Here is a 20887-nt window from a genome sequence, read left to right on the forward strand (position 1 = left end):
CTAATTACCATCTTTAATATTTATATATATATATTCCTCCTACACCTATTACCCTTTATAAAAAAAGTCCTCCTATAATTATTCTAAGTCTTTAATTAAGGACTAAGTTTCTTCTATTAGCAGTAGTATAAAAGAACTACCCGCGATAAGTAGGTAGGTAAGGGTACCTAGATTATATCCTAGATATATTGTTGATCTACCCTGGATATATCTCTACGTACTTTAAGATGGTTGCGTATTATTAGCCATTTCTAATACTTAGATTTGCACAATCTTAAATATACCAAGGATAGGGTATAGTTGCAATATTATATAAATAAAGTGTAGCTTTAATATATTAATCGCGATAATTTTAAAGAATTTTATATTAAAAGCTCATTAGGTGTGCGCGCACGGGGCTAAAGTTCATCTAGCGTACAATTTTGCAACGTGGCGTATTTCAACACTCCCGGAGCTTTCGGCTATACTCTCCGAGCTTTGGACTCACAACTCTTGTGGGGGTGCTCCGCAAAGACTGGCTGGAGAAATAAACCTAGTTTATTCATGGACCCCGGTAGATATCCTCTCGAATACATTTTAAAGACTATGGCCGTTCATTTATATAACTCCTCTCTGGGAGTTTGTCTCTACTTTTCCCTTCGCTGTATCGTTCTTCGTTGTTTTTATTTGATCTCCAAGTGAACGTTCCCGTGATGGCAACCACCAAAGCTGAAGAGCATAGACACGATGTGGTTGAACCATCTGAGGCACCACAAGTTGTTGATGTCGAGGATAGCAAGGGCAAGGACGCGACGGACATCTCTCAAATAGAGAGGGTCATGTCTGCAGAGGGGTTGGAGAAGGATTACATGAACTACGACCGTGTGGACAAAGAGCTTGCAAAGTACGTCAATGCCGCAAGAATCGATATCAGCGAGGCGGAGAACAAGAGGCTGAAGAGATTGATCGATAAGAGAGTCCTTCCTATCATGATATTTACCTATTTCCTCCAAGCGCTGGATAAAGGCACATTGTCCTTTGCTTCCATTATGGGAATCAAAACGGATGCCCATCTTGTTGGCCAGCAGGTACGAGATCTGATCCCCAGCCATTCGACCAGTCCTCTTGTTAAACTGTTGGAGTGGATTTCATGCTTGCTAACTAGATGACAGTACTCCTGGCTTACGACTTGTATCTACATTGCCGTCCTCATTGTAGAATACCCAACAAATTGGCTTATCCAACGCGTTCCGATCGCTAAATACCTCGGCCTAAACATCGTCCTCTGGAGCATAACTCTCGCTCTACATGCTGTCTGCCGCAGCTTCGCCAGCTTTGTGGCTGTTCGTACGCTTCTCGGTATCTTTGAGGCCGTGTGTCAGCCCTCTTTTCTCGTACTGAGCTCAATGTGGTATAAGCGGGAGGAGCAGGCCCAGATCGTTACGTATTGGTATATGATGAATGGTGGACAGCAGATCGTTGGTGGTCTTCTGGCATACTGCTTTTCTCTTATTCATCATGGACCATTGAAAAGCTGGCAAGCCATCTTCCTAACCTACGGATGCTTCTCTGTTCTCTGGGGCTGCTTCGTCTTATGGTGGCTTCCTGGTATGTACTGTTTTACAACTGCAATTCTTCATGGTCACATAAACTGACCGGTAACTTAGACAGCCCTATGCGAGCCAAATGCTTCACAAAAAAAGACAAAACTCTGATGATTGAACGCGTTCGAACCAACCAAACCGGTATCCAGAACAAAACGTTCCGCCCTGAGCAAATCAAAGAAGCTCTTCTTGACCCCCAATCCTGGTGCTATTGTGGTATTGCAATCTGTACCACACTCCCGACCTCCGGCCTCGGGGCATTCGCAAACATCATCATCTCAGGCTTCCACTTTACTGTACTGCAGACGCAGTTACTCGCGATGGTCCTTGGAGTCGTGATCATTATCATCCTCCTTAGCTCAACCTGGTTGGTGAAGAAGACGGGTCAGAACCTGATAGTCATGGGACTATATGTGATTCCGTAAGCCCACCCCCAAAAACTGCCGACCTCTATTCCGCAGCCCATCATTTATACCATTCCCTAAATAAGATGTTCTGACTATTTCTCGTGTAGCTCCTTCATTGGCACTATCGTCCTTATGACCGTCGAAAACAAAAACAAGGGCACTCAAGTCGGCCTCCTGATATCCTACTACATTGTACTCTCCTTCTGGGCCGCACAAACCCTTGCCATGTCCATGATCTCGCGCAATATCGCCGGGCAGACGAAGAAAACTGTTGTCGTTGCCATGAACTTTGTTGCATGGGCGACTGGAAACGCTATCGGGCCACAGGTTTTTCTGTCATGGAATGCACCGCGCTATTTTATTGCCTTTGCAGTGCATATGGGTTGCTACGTGCTGTTGGTCTTGGTAATTATGTTTTTGAGATGGGAGCTCAAGAGGAGAAACGTGAGGAGGGATCGTTTAGTAGAAGCGGGCATTAGGGAGGCTAAGGACGAGATGTTGGTGCATGCGTTTGACGATTTGACTGATGTGGAGAATCCGAATTTTAGATATATTTATTAGGGGTTAGTAGAGTTGAACAAATGATTTAGATGTAGACTATGGATATCTGTAATTGATTAGTATACCTCCTGCGGTTGGCCTCTCCTGTGATCTGTTCCTCACTGAGGTTTTGAAATCTGCTCTTTGGCATGCAAAGATAGCTCACTACTCTGGCAGGATTATATGATTCTTTTGAGATTCTTGTCCCCACCTGGAGCAGAAATTCCTAGATTCCGTGATGAGAAGAGTACATTTGGCAACAAGCTAAATCCTGGCCCGAAGAAATCCCAGATTGATTTCCACTTGGCTATATGTTCTCTGTGTAGTGCTGCAGCTATTGAAAGTATTGCATATGGAGGCGTGGTTATTGAACGAAGGGATGAAGTATGATTTATAGTCTAAGTCTATATACACCCCTCCTCCGTCCTTGCCAGGAACGGTGGCCTGCCTCCCCAATATGAGTCGTATCATCCCATTCGTAAAGCTCTGGCGAGAAGCTGACTTCTGACCAGCTCTGAATTAAGGTACGCCAATAGCAGGCTTCTGCAGCGGGCGTGAGATATCGACATCATCTATGCCGGGACAAATCCCTCCTTCCGTATACGTCCAATAGCGAGTGTCCGAAGATCATCAACCGAGAGGTCAAAGGTATCGTTTGGATTTCTACCAGCGGGTATTGCGGACCCGAATAGCTGCCCTCGGGTAATGGTAATGACTTGAGTTGCGGCAGTGTTTGGTGTTGGGAGAATAGTCTAATTCCGTCAGCCAGATCTGAAAAATGTTAGACTGTTGAATAATTACCTCACTTTGTAGCAGTCTCTCATTTCCAGCTGGATCCAGATTACAAACTTCAACAGATGCCTTTACTAGCTTATATAGGCTTAGTATTTACTTAATTTAGTAATTTTTATATTGGTTTGGTTAAGGGCCAAAATTCGTAACCTAACCTAACTGCTGACATTACTGGCGAAATATGGGGGTCTTAAGAGGGATAAAAGGCGCGCAAGAACACCGGTGGCGAATAACAAAAAAGCCGGGAAGGGGATCTTAAACCCTTTAGCCTTTACTAATTCCTAAATAGGGTAAACATAACCTCCTATAATACTATAAGAGAAGGATAGCAGGGAATGGGAGCTCTTGCTGCACCCGGCCTAAAAAGACCAAAACTAACTAAAAGAACCCTAAAAAACACCTAGAGAATCCCCCTAAAATGCATGCATCGCAGGGGAGGCATACATTAAACAACGGTGGTTTATACTCGCGCGCGTCCGCTAGACCTACGCCCAATAATAGCCCTCTATAGTAAGAATAGGTGAATACTATACTATAAAGCGGGAAGACCTTTATTAAGAAGGCATCTAATAAAATATAAAGCCTATTAGACGTATTTAGTATCTATAATTATAGGGAAGTAACTATTAGCTATAACGAACTAATATAGCTAGTAGAATAGCTCCGCTAGTCTAGTAAACCTTAGGCGCCCCTTTAGTAAACTCTTAATTAAATCCTCTAATAGCTAAGCAAAATTTAAAATTTAAAAAAACTTTTCCCTACTAGTAAGCCGTACCTAAGCCGCTATAGCTATACTTTTATAGTATAGGGAACCTACCCTTTTTAAAATAATAACTAGGTATATAATTATAATATAACTGTCGGGAATGAGGCAAGTTACCGTCACGTGTCGACGTGGCCCTAGCGCGGTAAGGAATCCTAAGTTCCTCACCCCTTTCCTTATTCCTAACTAATAAGCAAGAACAACAATTATTATACTATCTACGAACCGTAGCTACGTGATATCCCCTTATATAACTAACACTAATTAGTAGTTAACTTTACTGTTATACCACAGAACAGCTAGGTATTCCACTAAGAAGAGACAAGCCACTATACCAGTGCTACTTATACTAGAGGAAGCTATCTTTTAAGGTTAGAACTGGTCCTAAACCTTAAATAGAACTCTTCCATAAATCTAAGAATCTAAAGGCCAGAACTGGTCCTAAGCCTTTCTAAGATTATAAATTCTTGCGTCTATTACGCAGAACAACACGCTTTATAAGTCTTTATAATTTAAGGCTAGAACTAGTCCTAAGCCCCATAACCGTAAATATATATTATAAACGCGTACTAAATAATAAACGCGTACTAAATAATAAATATATATTATAAACGCGTACTAAACAACAATCCCTATACTAATAATATTTCCCTCCCTTTAAAAACATAGCTACGCCTACCTTAAATAACTGAAAAGACTCCTTACTACTAGGGGTAGCTAAATACGTAAAACTTATTAATAAAGATTAGGACGAATTCGCCTTTAATATAATAACTTATACCGCAAAACAAGTTAATAGCTTTCTCCTATACTATATTATATTCTACCAAAATAAATACTATGCCAACTTATAACTATAGGAGTATTTTAGGGAGGATTTTGTAGGATGGACTGCTAATACCTAGGCACTTAGCAACGTTAATATTATTTAGGACTTTTAAGACTTCCTCTATAGGAATGGGGTATATATTACTAAGAACAGTAACCCAATTACTAGCAATATTTAGGCCGTTATTACTAGTATAAAAGAACTAATATAGACGGAAGCTAAGATTATATATTAACTACGGAAACTTAAAAACAACCTATATTCTTCGGAAGGTAACTTTAATTTATATTAAAACCCCTAGAACGCTAACCCCCCACCTAGAGCTACTCTCCCACCTAGATGTTACGGCACTTGGCAGATCTTCGCACCGGCAAGTTGCCACAGATTGCCGATATTGCGGTCACGTGACGCGAAGATCTTATAAAACATCGAACGGCGCTGCTCTTCTTCTCCTTTCCTTTCCCTAGCTTTAGATTCTCGTTTATAGACAATCCAATCGTACAGGCTTGCGTGTCCCCTTTGCCGTGCCCATGCCTCAATTAACTAAGTCACTAACATTATCTAAAGCTCACTCTACTCTTTCTTCCTAAGAAGGAACTTAAATATATCTACAAGACTACAAATAGGATAAGAACATAGAACAGAACCCTAAGGACAGGACCTAAAAGAAAAGAATAGAACCCTAAGGAAAGGACCTATAAGACACGCACAGACCAGAACCCCGGAAGAAATTACCCGGAATTACCTAATACCCCTACCACCATGCCATAAAACATAGCAGCAGGTAAAGCAGCTATAGGACCCTTAAATACTTCAAATAAGGAAATAATTAACGTTTCAACCCCCCAGGCGGAGCTTGCGGCTGCTAATGCTAAAATTAAACAACTGCGAGAGCTGCTTAAAGCTAGAGATACCCCTATATCTAATAATAAGTCATTATTAAACAACCAAAGACTTGCTATAGTCCTTTAGGCCCTATCCTAGCACCTTAGTGGATCCACCGAGGCCCATGTAGTACTAAAGCGGTCGGTAAAGGTCGCGGACCCCCTACTACTTACAAACGGAACCGACCCTATATTTAATAATTAGAAGCTTTAATTACGGGACAAGCTTAAAGTTAATATAGACTACTTCCCTAACGCCCGAGCTAGAATAGCCTACGTCTTTAGCCGTACTGGCGGAGACGCCTAGACGCATTTACACCCGCGATACACCAAAGACTTAGCAGACCCCTTTATCTCTAAAGAAGAAATAATTAAACACTTGTCTTCTATTTATAAAGACCCTTTTAAAGTATAAAACGCCCGCCTTAGCTATAAAAGCCTAAACATAAAAATAACAGAGACCTTTTTAGCCTTCTAAACCCGCTTTCTATACCTAGCTGGATAGGCCTAGATCCCCTAGGAAGACCTACTACTAGACCTCTTTAATAAGCTTACCCTAGACCTATAGCGGGCCGTATTACTAGCTTATACTATAGCACAGACATTAAAGGAACTTATAGACTATTGCCTAGCTATTAACTAAGGCCTCTATCGAATTAAGATACACGCCGATTAGCTAAAAACTAGAAACCTTACAACCTAGGCCGCAAGTACTACGAGTACGGCCCATAGTGCCCCGGCATAATCGGCAACTCCTACAGTTAACCCGGCAGCTAGCCGCGCAGCTACCCCTACTACGGGCCTAATATACACACGGCCTATATATAGCGACCCCCGTATATAGGCCCTTAGCAATCAAAAAGCTTACTTCTTATACAGTTAAATAAGCCACCCTATAAGGAACTGCCTAATAAAGGCAAAGATAAACAAGGTCTTATTAATTTAAGAGGACAGTGCAAAGCCGGAAAAAGAGGAACCCTAGAGGAAGACTCCTCTTTAGGGTTAAAAGGGATCGATATATTATATATCAATCTGGGTCGGCTAGTTAATAAAAGAAGCTGCACTATCCCTTATACTTTATTTCGCAATAAATATTAAGTTTTAACCTCTGCTTTAGCTAACTTAGAAGTAAATGCCTTTACCTTAATTAACATAAACTGCGCTGCAAAACTAGCTGACTTTTTAAACGCACCCCTTAAAGAACTGCCTAAACTAATCCCTATTCGCGGTTATAACGGACGGATAGGGCTACCTATTATAACTATCCTATAGATCCACCTCCGCGTTAACGGACGAAGGTAGTATAACATCCCCTTCCTTATTACGGACCTTGGAAGCTATAATATAATCTTAAGGAGAAAATAGCTAGCCTATTTAGGCTTATAGCTTAACGTACGGAATAGGCAGCTTATTTAGCCCAAAACTATACCCCTAACGCCTTCCTTTATAAAAGAGATCAGTATTATAATAGAAAACCTTATACAGCCGTAGATAAACACCGTTTACTAGGCCGATATAACGCGTAGGGACTAGGCTTTTAAGAAGGATATACAGCTTAATCCGTAACGGATCCGTATACTACGCCGCCCCCAAACTGCTTATATTACACCACCCGCACCAAAGACTTAGGAAGTTAGTAGTGGCCTAGCTAAGTCCCTAATAGAGAACTTAGGCCCTACGCAGCCATAAAGGAAGACTAGGGACATTAGACAATATACTGAACTAATAAACTAAAAGAACAACTTACGGAAAATGGAATATAAGCTAAGGAAGACTATAAACCCTATACCGCAAAATATAGCCCAACAAACATCTGTAAAGAAACCCGCGGACCTCCCACTAGTTAATATCTACTATATTGGCGCTATAGGATTCTACCGGAACCTAGTTCAGCCTAATACTATTACCTTTATAACTAGCTTATACAAAATTAATTAAATAATTAAAGAGAAAGAAGCCCTAGCCTAAGAGAAAGGCAAGCTTATAGATAAGGAGCTAGTAGAATAAAAACTACCCCGTTAATACCAGAAATTTAAAAATACCTTCTCTAAAGCAGCGTTTAATGTACTCCCGCCTCACCAACCGTATAACTATAAGATTAAAATTAAGCCAGACAAGGTAGTTACCCTTAGCTATAGCCCCCTCCGACAGTAATCTACTGCCAAATTATAGGCCATAAAGTAGTATCTTATTGATAACCTAGATAAGGGCTTTATTAAGCCTAGTTAAGCCCCTTTTAACTTACCTATTCTCTTTACCAAAAAGCTAAATAGAGGACTTTATTTCTATATCAACTACCGCAAGCTTAATAATTTAACCCTTAAAGACCGCTACCTACTACCTTTACTTAATAAGACTTTGGCCCAAATAAGTAGAGCTAAAATCTTTACAAAGCTTAATATCCGCCAGGCTTTTCACCGAATTAGGATAAACCCTAAATTAAAAGACCTTACTATGTTTCGGACCCGTTACAAAACGTATAAATACAAAGTACTGCCTTTTAGACTAACTAACGGACCGGCCATATACCAACGATACATAAATAATATACTATTTAACTACCTTAACGACTTTTATACCGCATACCTAAATAATATTATAATCTACTCTAAAAATAAACTAGAACATAAAGAGCATATCTATAAAGTCCTATAATGGCTTTAGGAAGCTAGCCTCTAAGCTAATATTAAGAAGTTAGAATTCAGTGTTAAGCGTATAAAGTACCTAGGGTTTATTATTAGTATAAACGGGATTAAGGCAGACCTAGAAAAGACGGCTATAATTAACCAATAGGTACCCCTAAAAACCGTAAAGGGGGTATAGTTATTCTTAGGGTTCTATAACTTCTACTAACGCTTTATTAGGAACTACAGCAGGATTACCCGGCCACTAAGCCTACTTACCCATAAGGACCAGCCCTTTTACTTTAATACCGCATATAGGCAGGCCTTTAACAAGCTTAAGAAACGACTAGTCTCTGCTCCCTTACTCGCCCACTTTAACCCAGAACAGCCCTTAATGCTAGAAACCGATGCCTCAGATAGTGTTATAGCTAGCGTTTACTCCCAAAAGCAGATAGACGAAGAATAGCACCCTGTTACTTACTATTTAAAGACTATAGTAGATGCTAAGCTAAACTACCCAATTCACAACAAAGAAATACTAGCTATTATCTCTAGCTTTTAGCACTGGCGAGCCCAACTAAAAGGCACCCCTAAGTCTATCTAGGTAGTTTCTAATCATAAGGCCTTAGAATATTTTATAACAATAAAGGCCCTTATAGCCCGATAGGCGCGCTAGGCGGACACCCTATCTCAGTTTAACCTCCTAACTATATACAGGCTAGGCGCCACCAACCGTGCGGACGCTCTTATAAGGCGTAAATAGGACATAAATAACCAGACAGCTATAAAGATCTCATTACGGACCTAAGCGCTACTACAACCAGAGCACCTTAACCCCTAGATATGGGCAGAACTAAATACAGACTCTTTAGATGCCGAGATATGCCTAGTTAACTCCATAGAACTAGACCTTATTAATAAACTGCTGCAGGCAAACTATACGGCCCCTTCTCTACAGGAGTACCGTAAAAAGGTAAAGAACGTTTCTAGCCTATAGTCCCTTAAAAGTGGACTACTTAAGCACCGCAAACGGCTAGTAGTAGCAGAAAAACAGAACTTGTGGACTCGGCTTATTGCCGAAGCATATGCCTAGGTCTCTATAGCCCACCCTAGAAAAAATAAGACCCGTAGGATTATTAGCAACCGCTACTACTGGCCCAGAATAATTATAGATATTGACCGCTATATACAGAACTGCAATAACTGCCGTAGGTCCATAATTCCATGAGACAAGACCCTAGGACTATTAAAACCCCTCCTAATACCTAACCGCCCCTAGTAATATATCTCTATAAACTTTTATAAGCTACCTCTAGACCGTAACAGATATAATATAGTTATAATCCTAGTCAACCGCTTTAGTAAGCGCCCGTTCTTAATTCCCTATTATAAAAATATCGATGCTAAAGAGGCGGCCCGACTATATATCTACTACGTCTACCAAATTTACGGACCACTAGATACTATTATATCCGACCACAGGCCGCAGTTTATATTAGCCTTTTAGAATAAGTTCACCCAAATCCTAGGTATTAAGCTAAAGCTTTCTACGGCATATTACCCCTAGACAGACGGTTAAACGGAGATTGTAAATTAATACTTGGACTAGAGACTCTGGCCTTTTATTAACTACTTCTAGGATAACTGGGCCGAATTATTGCCCTTAATAAACTACGCCTAAGCGACCCTACCCCACGACTCTACCGGATTTGCCCCTATTTAACTAGAAATGGGTTACCTCCCCCGCATAAGCTTTAACTGGGAAAGACTAAAAGGGCCCCAGACCGTACGCGAAAAACTATCTTATAAGGAAGCCCAGCAGTACGCTAAGCGCTTAGAAGAAGCCTAGAAAGTAGCCCGTATAAACCTAAAAAAGGCCTAGAAATTAATAAAACAGCAGGCGAATAAGCATAGGCGCGAGCCTAACTTTACTATAGGCGATATAGTTTAGATTACAATAAAGAACTAGAAGACAGAACGGCCTAGCCGTAAGCTAAACTATAAGATAGCAGGACCATATAAGATTCTTAATAAAGTAGGCAACTCGTACAAGGTTAAGCTCCCAAACTTAATTAAAGTTCACCCTATCTTCTTACCGGATAAGCTACGGAAAGGTATAAATAACCCACTGCCCAGACAAAAGAATAAACCTCCCCTACTAATTTAAGTTAATGGCGATAATAAATAGGAAATTAAAGAAATACTAGCCTATAAACTTGTAAAGGGAACGTTAAAGTATCGTATTAGTTGGAAAGGATATGACCCGGACCCCACTTAGTACCCTATATAGAACTTTATAGGTAGTCCCTATAAGCTTTAAGAGTTTTATAGCCATTACCCTAATAAACCCGGACCGCCAAAGTACCTAAACAAGTGGATAGAATGCTGGTATAATAAAGATAATAAGCTACTAGAAGAATATAAGGACAAAAACACCCCAGAAATTTCTTAGTTATATAAGGTCTTAAGATGTCCAGGAACTTCAACCGGCGGTTAAAGTTGTCTAATTAGTTAGATTCTCTTGCCAAGACTTTTAGCGACAAAGCCTAAGGGCAAGCTTTTTTAGAGGGGGGGGTAATGTTACGGCACTTAGCAGATCTTCGCACCGGCAAGTTACCACAGATTGCCAATATTGCGGTCACGTGACGCAAAGATCTTATAAAACATCAAACGGCGCTACTCTTCTTCTCCTTTCCTTTCCCTAGCTTTAGATTCTTGTTTATAGACAATCCAATCATACAGGCTTGCGCGTCCCCTTTGCCGTGCCCATGCCTCGATTGACTAAGTCGCTAACACTAGAGGTACTCTCCTACTTAGAGTTACTCCGCCTCTACCTTTTCTACTCTAGCTAACTAGTAAGCCTTTACTATAAGAAGTTATAAATCTAATAAAGGTATATTCGGACAAAGAGAAGAAGTTTAGAGGAGAACTATATAATATACTTGGAGTAAAACTATAGGTCTTTTATAACTATTGCAATAAGGTTAGAATTTAACGCCACTAGTACTATTACGCTTTCTCTATTATATTAAAGGGACGGGCGGCAATATTCTATTTCGACTATATTATAGGTAAAAACTATAACTTTAATGCAATACTTTAGCTTACTAGAGCCCACTTTAAGACTAATAAGAATTGCTAACTTTATATATCCGAATAGTGAGAGACTATATTTTAGAGAGTTATTGCTTTTAACCTAATAAAGACTTATTTAGAGTGCCTTTAACTACTCTTTAATAAACTCTAGAAAATTTAATATAGCCTTACCAAAACTTACTAAAATGAGAATAGCCTAAGGGACTAGGTTATCTTAGCATGCTATAGTATTCCTAAGTACAAATTGGCGCTATATAAACCTATAGATACGTTTAAAGGAGTATATACTAAGCTACGCTCTACTATAGGTACTATAATACGAACATAAGAATCTCAACAGTTCTATACTAAAAACCCTACCTAACTAAGTATTCCAGACTAATACAATTATAACTAGACTAATTAAATATATAGTGGCCGGAGTAGGGGATATAGAAGAGGGTATAATTAACGTCGACTATAAAGTAATTATAGAGGTCTTTGTAGAGGTTTATTTTAGAGCAACTATTAAAAAAAGTACTATGTTTATAAGAAGCTAAATTACTAGTTAACTAGGCACTCTCTTAATAAGCAAAAGGAAGCATATAATAAGTTTTAACAGAGTGTAAGAAACGTTAGAAATTATAAGGTTACTATAGCCTACTTCTAAAGCTTTCTAGTTTAATATAAGGGCGTAAAAGACCTTAAGGATAAAGTTAACGAGGCTAAATAGCTCCTTATAGATATAGAAATTAAGGACTACTCTCCTAACTAATACTTCACTAAGTATAGTAAGGTAAATGGCATATAAACCGTCGCTATCCTTAATAACCAATCTACGCTCTATTCTGTTATAAAGTTAGATATCTTTAATAAGCTAAAGGAAAGTTCCGCGTTCTCCTTTAACAATAAATACTCAGTAAATGTCTTCTATAGTATTATACTAGATACTAGAGCCGTAGGAGTATCTATAGTAAAAGAACCTTAAGTTTGAGCTCTTTAGCAGCTTAATAGCTCTATTTAGATTAACTAATTAACGGCAGGCCAATATATAATTCGTTTTAGAAAGGGCACTATAATCTCCCTCGGCACAATTAGGGTCTAAACCCCCTTAGGGTATATTACATTCCACGTTATTCCTACAAACACCCCGTTTCTATTCTATATCTAAGATATAGACAAATTAGGCGTTAAGCTCAATAACCTTAAGAATATACTTATTTAGAGAGATAACCGGGTGCCGTTATACGTAAGTAGGGTCACCCTTAGTTGCTCCTTTAACAGCCAGAAAGGAGCGTTACTTAAAGTTACTTAACTAAGCCAGAGCTACGTTAATTACACCATCGTTTTAGCCACCTATCCATTTACTAACTGCTTAGGGTTCTTTAGCAAGCAGGTTATAAGGTCAAGATTAAGGCGATTAAGCATCTTATAAAGTACTGCTACTAATGCCAAATAAACCAGAAGTCCCCTAGCCGATTTAAGTTCACCCTTAAAGATAACTATAACTTTAACTTCTATATTATTATTAACATTATATATCTTAGCAGCAAGCCAGTACTCTAAGTTATTAACTTCTTAACCTCCTTCTAAGCCGCACGTTTCCTAAAGAATATATCAGCTAGGAATACATAGGATACTCTTTAATTATACTAGATTAATATCTACCTAGAACCCCCTAATTAAGTTATTTATAACGCAGAAAGGAACTTCTTATCCGTAGAGTTTTGGTAATAAGTAAAGGCAATGGCAATTAAGGTTAAGGAAGTCCCTATTAAGGCATATAATAGCATCGGAAAAGTAAAATAATATTACATGCTATTACACCAAGCGTATAAAATTATTTCTTTAGAACTAGAGGACGCTAGCAAAGAGCTTATCTTATAGATAGCTATTAAAGCTGTTAACAATTCCGCTAGTCCAGATAGGCTCATACCTATATTGCTAGTCTTTAGCGCCTACCCTTAAATAACTAATAATTCTCCACTATCTCCCTCTATTATATAATAAGCTAAGGCTATTCGCAAAGCAATAAAGGAGGTACAATATCTCTACGCTACGCGCTAGGTTAATAACGCACTAGGAATAAGAAACGGCCTAAACACCTTAATTATACTTAATCTACCACTCCAATCTAAGGTACGCGTATAGCGTAAAAAGGGAAAATGGCTAGGCCTATATAAACTTATTACAATTAATAGTTAAACTTATACTTTCCAGATGTCCTATAGACCTACTTAATTCCGTTTAATAGTTATTAAGCCTTACTATAGGAATAACAGTTCCGAGCCTTTACAGGATACCCTAGAGGATACCCTAGAGGATACCCTAGAGGAGAACTATAATCAATATACTCTAGAAGGAGACTATAATTCTAATACAATTATAGCAGATATGCCGTAACTATAACGCGGTAGAGGTCGCCTAAAAAGATTACAAAATCGCTAACACCTTATTAATTTTAAAGAGCAATTTATTACCGCTATTAAAAGTAGAGACGAGTTATTAATAGCCTTTATAATAGCTAAAAAGAAGGCTGACTTTAAGCTCGCAAAACAGCTCTAAAAGGAAGGCCGTATTATAACTTTAGAAGCTCCTTTCTAAGCATCTAATAAGCAGGAAATTGACGGTCTTATTATAAGAGGAGTCTTTAAGTTTAAGAACTATGACCCTACCAAGTTTAATAGAGTTCGCATATTTAGGTTAAGAATGGTTAACAAGATTAAAGGCAAAGCTACTAATACCCCATTTAAGAAGTTAAGGCTGGTTATTTAAGGTTATAACAATAACGGCAAAGAAGTAATCCTTATGTAATCCCCTATAATTTAACGAGCTAGTTAGTAAGTTATTATTACGCTAGCTCCCTCCTTAATAAAGAATAGAATGGCGGTTTATCTATAAGATATTACTTAGGCCTACACCCAATTAGAGATACACCTTTAGCGCTTAATACTAGCATACCTTCTAGAGTAAATTCGCCACCAATATCCTAAGGATATAATTATAGTTATACTTAAGCCATTATATAGAATTATAGAGGTAGGAACTTATTAGTAGGCTACCTACAGCAAGCACTATAAGGAGAAGCTTTTAATAACTATTTCTATATTCGATCCCTGCTTCCTTATTATAACTACGGGAACTTTATTCGGAATTATCGGTATATAAACTAATAATACAATTATCTTGGGAGATAATTAATTCTTAGCTCTTAAAGAAGATAAGCTAGTAAAGGTAAATCTTATAGCAAAGCTAAAGGAAAGACTTAATATAATAATACTATTGCTCTTTAACGGATATATCCTTTCCCTAAATAAGGACTCCATTACTTTACGCCAGAAGGGTTAAAGTAAGAAGATTAACATTATTAACGTTAATTCCCTAAAGCAAGGATACGTAGAGTAACGCGCTTGTGGAGCTTATATTGCTTCTATCTGTCAGCCTAAGGCTTCCTTTAATCTCTCTATTGCCGCTTAATACTAAGAACTAACTAAGGAGGACGTTCTTGCCCTAAATAAGCGCCTTTTTTAGTAAATAACCCATTTTAATCGGGGACTACTTTATATACCTATTAATCTTTCCGCTGCTAAGCTCTTTATATTTATTAACGGGTCGTTTATAAATAATAAAGATTTTAGCTCCTAGCTAGGATATAAGATTATTATCGCGAACAAATCTACTGGAGAGAATAACTTCACGATCTATAGTAATCTTATCTATTAGAGCTTAACTAAGAGCAAGCGCGTTACTTAGAGCGTTCTCGCATTAGAGATATATGGAATAGTTAGTAGAGTAAATATAGCAATTGCAATTAGAACTACCTTAAAGATAATTATAGATTAACTTAAACTTCCTACTATTCCTATAATCGTGTACACCAATTTATATTCCCTCTACGAGTATTTAGTTAAGCTTAGTACCACAAAGAAGAAGCGCCTTATAATTGATATTATAGCACTTCGGCAATCCTATAAGCATTAAGAACTCTTTAAGATCTAATAAATTAATAGCTAAGATAACATAGTAGATGTGATAATAAAGGCAAGCCTAAACAAGGCACTAGAGACGTTTGTAGACACAAATACTCTATATATGCGAGTTAAAGGTTAAGTTAAGAGGGAAACTTAGAGAAGTTAAGATCTTATAAAACTTTAACCGCCGGTTAAAGTTGTCTAATTGGTTAGATTCTTGCTAAGAGCGCCGCACCTAGTCAATTCGGGTGGCGGTGTAGAGTTCTGCCGATGCTATTCATTAAGCTGGCTAATTAGGATTTTCCATGCCCGGCATAGAAAAATCGCCATTAGCTCGCTTACTACTAGCGCCTTGGCGGCCACTCGTCTTCGCGTTATCCGCCAAATCCTGCCAACTGCCGTATTATCGCATATTGTCGCATATTATTTAGTATTGTTATACACTATCTGGTATTATTACATGCTGTCTGTTTGTATATATATAGATAGCAACTACAAAAAGAAGAGTTGCCAGTGTCGGGAATGAGGCAAGTTGCCGTCACGTGTCAACGTGGCCCTAGCGCGGTGAGGAACCCTAAGTTCCTTACCCCTTTCCTCATTCTTAACTAATAAGCAAGAATAATAATCATTATACTATCTACGAACCGTAGCTACGTAATATCCCCTTGTGTAACCAATAATAACTAAATATAAAAAAAGTAGAGGGGCTTAAGGGATAATTAGAAATAGAAGTCCTTATAGAGATTTATAAAGAGGTCTATAATACTATTATAGTCTAATACCTTAAGAGCGGAGATATTAAAGTTATCCTAAAGAACTAATAGGTAAAGGAATAAGCTATAAGGGTAGGAGATAGGCTAGGAGAACGTATTAGTATAAAAGTACTTTATAAAGATTACCTAGTTAAAGTCCTAGTAGTTCCCTTTAGCCTTAGGGTAAAAAAGGGACGCTAGGCAAATAATATAGCAACTATATATAAAATAGTAAAATAAACGGAACGCCTTATACTAGGACTTAAGATTACCTAAATCTAATAGCTTTAATAGGAAAATATAAACTAAGTATATAATAAAAATAATAAGAGGATATAAAGGTCGCTAATGACTTACTAAGGAGTTGCTAGTTAAATATATAGCTCCCTTATTATTAGCATATATATACTAGAAATGTAAAAACTCCTTATCTAAAAAGGTATTATTATAAATGGCCTTATATATAACGTAAGGCTCTATAACTATAGACTCTACCTAAAATAATACTATTACTATATATAATAGGGATATACCTAATCTATATACGCAGTATAGGTGTGCTATAGCTACTATATAGGCCCCTATAATATAAAATACTACTTAAATTAAGACTAAATAAAATATATAAACTGCTACTAAAGTATATATAAGGTGTAGGAGAAAGAAAACTATATTAAATATAGGAGATAGAAGGTAAGGGCTTAATAATTACGGGAATAACTGCACGCTAGGTTATATAAATAGAAATAATAGGTAATAAGCTAAGGGGACGTAGGTACCTTCCTAGCGTTTCCTACCTTTAATACTAGGGGGCTAGGCTAGCTATCTTAAGCGCTAATAGGCTAAAAGCGACGCTGCGTGATATTATTAGACTAAATAGGGATATAAGGGTTATAGGGGATATAAGGGAGAGAACGTCCTATAGGAAGACCCCTATAGATAGTAATAGTAAGCTTAAAACTAGAATAATTAAGAATTAGACTTAACGCGGTAAATATAATATTTATAGCTAACCTATAAAGAGTATATAGCTATTTAGTAAGAATAGGGGAAGAACCGGAGAAAATAATAGATTTAGATATAGAAGCGCTAGTAGGAATATAAGATATGGGAATAGAAAGCTTTATATAAAAAAAGTAGCGACTAGGGTACAGATATAAGAGATAAAAGCTCTAAATATTCTAGAGAAAGTAGAAATAGAAGAAGTAAGAAATAAAAAAGAGATAAAGGACCCTTACTAGGGGTCCGCTACCTATTTATTATATAGTATAACTGCGGTAATGCAAACTACCGTCTTATAAGGCCCCTACTAGATAGTTTAGATCTAGAGAAATACTATATCCTTACTATATAAGAGCCGTATTATAATACCTATATATAATTAATATACTACCCCTAAGGATTTTAGCTCCTATATAAACTAAAAGCAGCTATACACGTGTACTTTATAATTAGTAAGGCTATTAGCCTATCCTTATAGTTATAGCAGGTAATTAACTTAGATATTATAGTAATAATAATCTAAATATATAGGGGACTGGTATAAATTATTAATATATATAACCCTAGGGTTAAAGGGGTCTTATAAATAGTAAATATTATATTAGTAATAAGTTTACTAGAAACTAAAGATATAGAGTTTATTCTATTAGGAGATATAAACTTCTACTACCCGCGGTAGGGGGGCATCTATATTACTGCTAAATAATAGGTAGAGTGCCTATTAAGAGCTATAGATATTTAGGGCCTTAAGTTAACTACCTCCTTAAAAGTAATTATATAGCAATAAGGTACCGCTAAAAGTATAATTAACCTTATATTTATAGACAAATGCCTATATTAAAGACTTAAAAGGTATAACCCTAAAGAAGAATAGGCACTCGCCTTAGACTATATCGGTAACAACGATATCCTTAGCTTATATCTATAATTTGCCTTAAATAGTAATATGCCTATTCCTTCTTAAGGTGTTATATTATATGCAAACTATATAACTGGTAATAGCGATACCTAATTATTCTGCGCGTGATTAATATAATATCTTAGATATTATTCTAGTGTCTAATTTAATTTTTCTATTTAACCGTCTGTCTGCGGATAATATGCGGTAAAAGTTACTACTCTAACTCCTTATTCCGCTAAGAATACCTCCTAAAATATTACTATAAATTTTGGATCTCTATCTAATATAATCTTGCTTAATGCTCTATATTTTATAAACACTTCCTTAATATAGATTCTAGCGACATCTTCTGCTAATATTTCTTCTATGCATACTATAAAGTATCCCCACTTTATAAGCTTATCTACTATTATTAAGATTATGTTATAATCTTATCTGGTAATAGGGTCTCTTAACTTTAGTAACTTAATAATAAAGTCCTATAATATAACCTCCTATAATCTCTCTAGTATTTTAATAGGTTATAGCCCTCTATATAGCTTATACCTTATTAGTTTATTCCTTTAGTAATCTAAACACTCTTTAGTAACCTTTCTAGCTATCCTCTAGATTCCGTNAATAATATACTCCTCCTAAAGTCTTAATACTAAGCCAATAGCTCTATTATATCCTTAAGTTAGTCCCTTATAGAAATCCTCTATAAACTATTCTGCTATACTCTTTAGGATATACTTTACTTCTCAATTTTCGTATATATCCGCCTATAGGTCTTCTAGTTATGCTTCTAGAATTCTTTATACCTAAAAGCTTTCTAGTAACTTATAAACCTTATCTAGTTCCTCTTAAGTTGCTATAATTTTCGGATAATTATACCTAATTAATCTATCTATGTCTTTTCGTAGTAAAGCCCCTAATGGCTTTTTATTGCTTTGGAGTTCAGCTTTTTAACTTAGAGCGTCTGCTTACGTATTATCTATACCCTTAGTATACTAAATCTTAAAATAGTATTCTATAAGCATTTCTGCCCATCTAATCTATTTTTAGTTAAGTTCCTTTATTGTTAGAAATCCTGTTAGGTTCTTATAATCTATCTTAACTATAAATAGTTTCTCTATACCTTATAAGAATACTTTTTATTTCTTTAGTGCTATAACTATACCTAATAACTCCTTATTATAAATGTTATAGTTTAACTCTAGTAGTATTATCTTCTAACTATAGTATACCACTAGGTGCCATCCATCTTAATATTTCTATATAAAGTATACCCCTAGTATAAAGTCTAATATATCTATTTCTATAACCGTTTCTAGTCCTAGTTAATAGATCTTAAGAACTAGCTCGTAGGTAAATAACCTTTTAACCCCTTTAAATAATTTCCGCTGTTCCTCTCCTTATACCCATAGTTCTTCTTTCTTTGTTAACCGCGTAAATAGTTTGATATCCTTTAACTATTACGCTATAAACCTTCTGCAGTAATTACAAAACCCTAGAAATAATCTTAACTGCATAATATTCTCTAGTTCTTACCAATTTACTATAGCCTTAATCTTCTTTAGATCTATACTAAGTTAGCCTAGTTTAATAATAAATCTAATAAAATCGGTCTTCCTAGTAAAGAACTTACATTTCTTAATTGCTACTAGTATCTATTCTTCTTATAGTCTCTTTAAGACCCATTTAACATATTCTCTATATTCTTCCTTAGTTATTAAGTAGATAATATTATTATTAAGGTATACTATAATAAATTTATCTAGGTATTCTCCTAATATATTATTAATACGCTTCTAGAATATTATTAGTGCGTTTATAAATCCGAATTGCATAACTAATAGTTTATACAGTCCTTCCTTTAACCTAAAGACTGCCTTTTATTCGTCGCCTTCCTTAATTTTAATCTAATAGTACGCCTATCTTAGATCTATCTTCGTAAAGATTTACGCGTTGCCTATCCTATCTTAAATTTCGCTAATTAAGGGTAAAAGATATCTATCCTTCCTGGTAATGCTATTTAACTATCTATAGTTAATATACAGCCTTAGTTTGCTATTCTTCTTTAGTATAAACAGTACTAGATAACCTATTAATAACTGCGATAGTCTAATATATCCCTTTTATAGATTTTCCTAAATAAACTCTTTTAATACTCTACCCTCTTCTTTGGTAAGCTTATAGGTTAAAAAGAACTTTAGACTTATTCCTAGTTTTAACTCTATCTTATAGTCCTATACTATATACTCTAACAGCTTCTTACTTTTTAGTAACTATAGTCTTTTACCATACTTATAGTATCTCTTTAGTACGTAACTTAAGCCTTACTTAGTCTCCTTATATATCACTCCAACTTAGTACTATATCAACTTAGTTTATTATTATATTTTACGGCGTTAAGTATCTCTAATATTAACCTAACCTGTAATCTAATTAATCCTTAGGTTATATTTCTATAACTAAGGCATTTCTAGTACTGCCTTATTATTTCCTAATAGTAATATATCAAAAAATATCTCGATTTATCTCCCTTTAATGGTTAACTAAATAGGTCCTATTTTAAGATTAATAATGCTTCCTCCGTAGGCTATCGGATCTCCTAAAATTATTACTAATAGGTAAGAATGTTCTTTCTTCCTATACGGTAGTCCTATTCTTTTAACTGCTATTAGTAAGATATAGTTCCTTATTGCTCTACTATCTATTAATACCTTAAACTATTAATCTTACCACTTAACTCGTAAATTTAGGTATTATCCTTAAATTCCTT

At 36.5% G+C, this 20887-nt stretch overlaps 1 protein-coding gene across 1 annotated transcript; it reads left to right on the forward strand.

Moving 5' to 3' along the window:
* The first annotated feature begins 524 nt into the window (after positions 1-524).
* On the forward strand, positions 525-2621 carry K441DRAFT_643318 (MFS allantoate transporter-like protein). The gene is made up of 4 exons (XM_067646716.1): positions 525-1067; positions 1152-1587; positions 1647-2004; positions 2098-2621. Exons 1-4 carry the CDS (start codon positions 693-695, stop codon positions 2549-2551), a joined length of 1623 nt encoding a protein of 540 aa, XP_067500009.1. The 5' UTR covers positions 525-692; the 3' UTR covers positions 2552-2621.
* Positions 2622-20887: the final 18266 nt, after the last annotated feature.

Source organism: Cenococcum geophilum (assembly GCF_001692895.1).
Source record: "Cenococcum geophilum 1.58 unplaced genomic scaffold K441scaffold_47, whole genome shotgun sequence".
Classification (NCBI taxonomy): domain Eukaryota; kingdom Fungi; phylum Ascomycota; class Dothideomycetes; order Gloniales; family Gloniaceae; genus Cenococcum; species Cenococcum geophilum.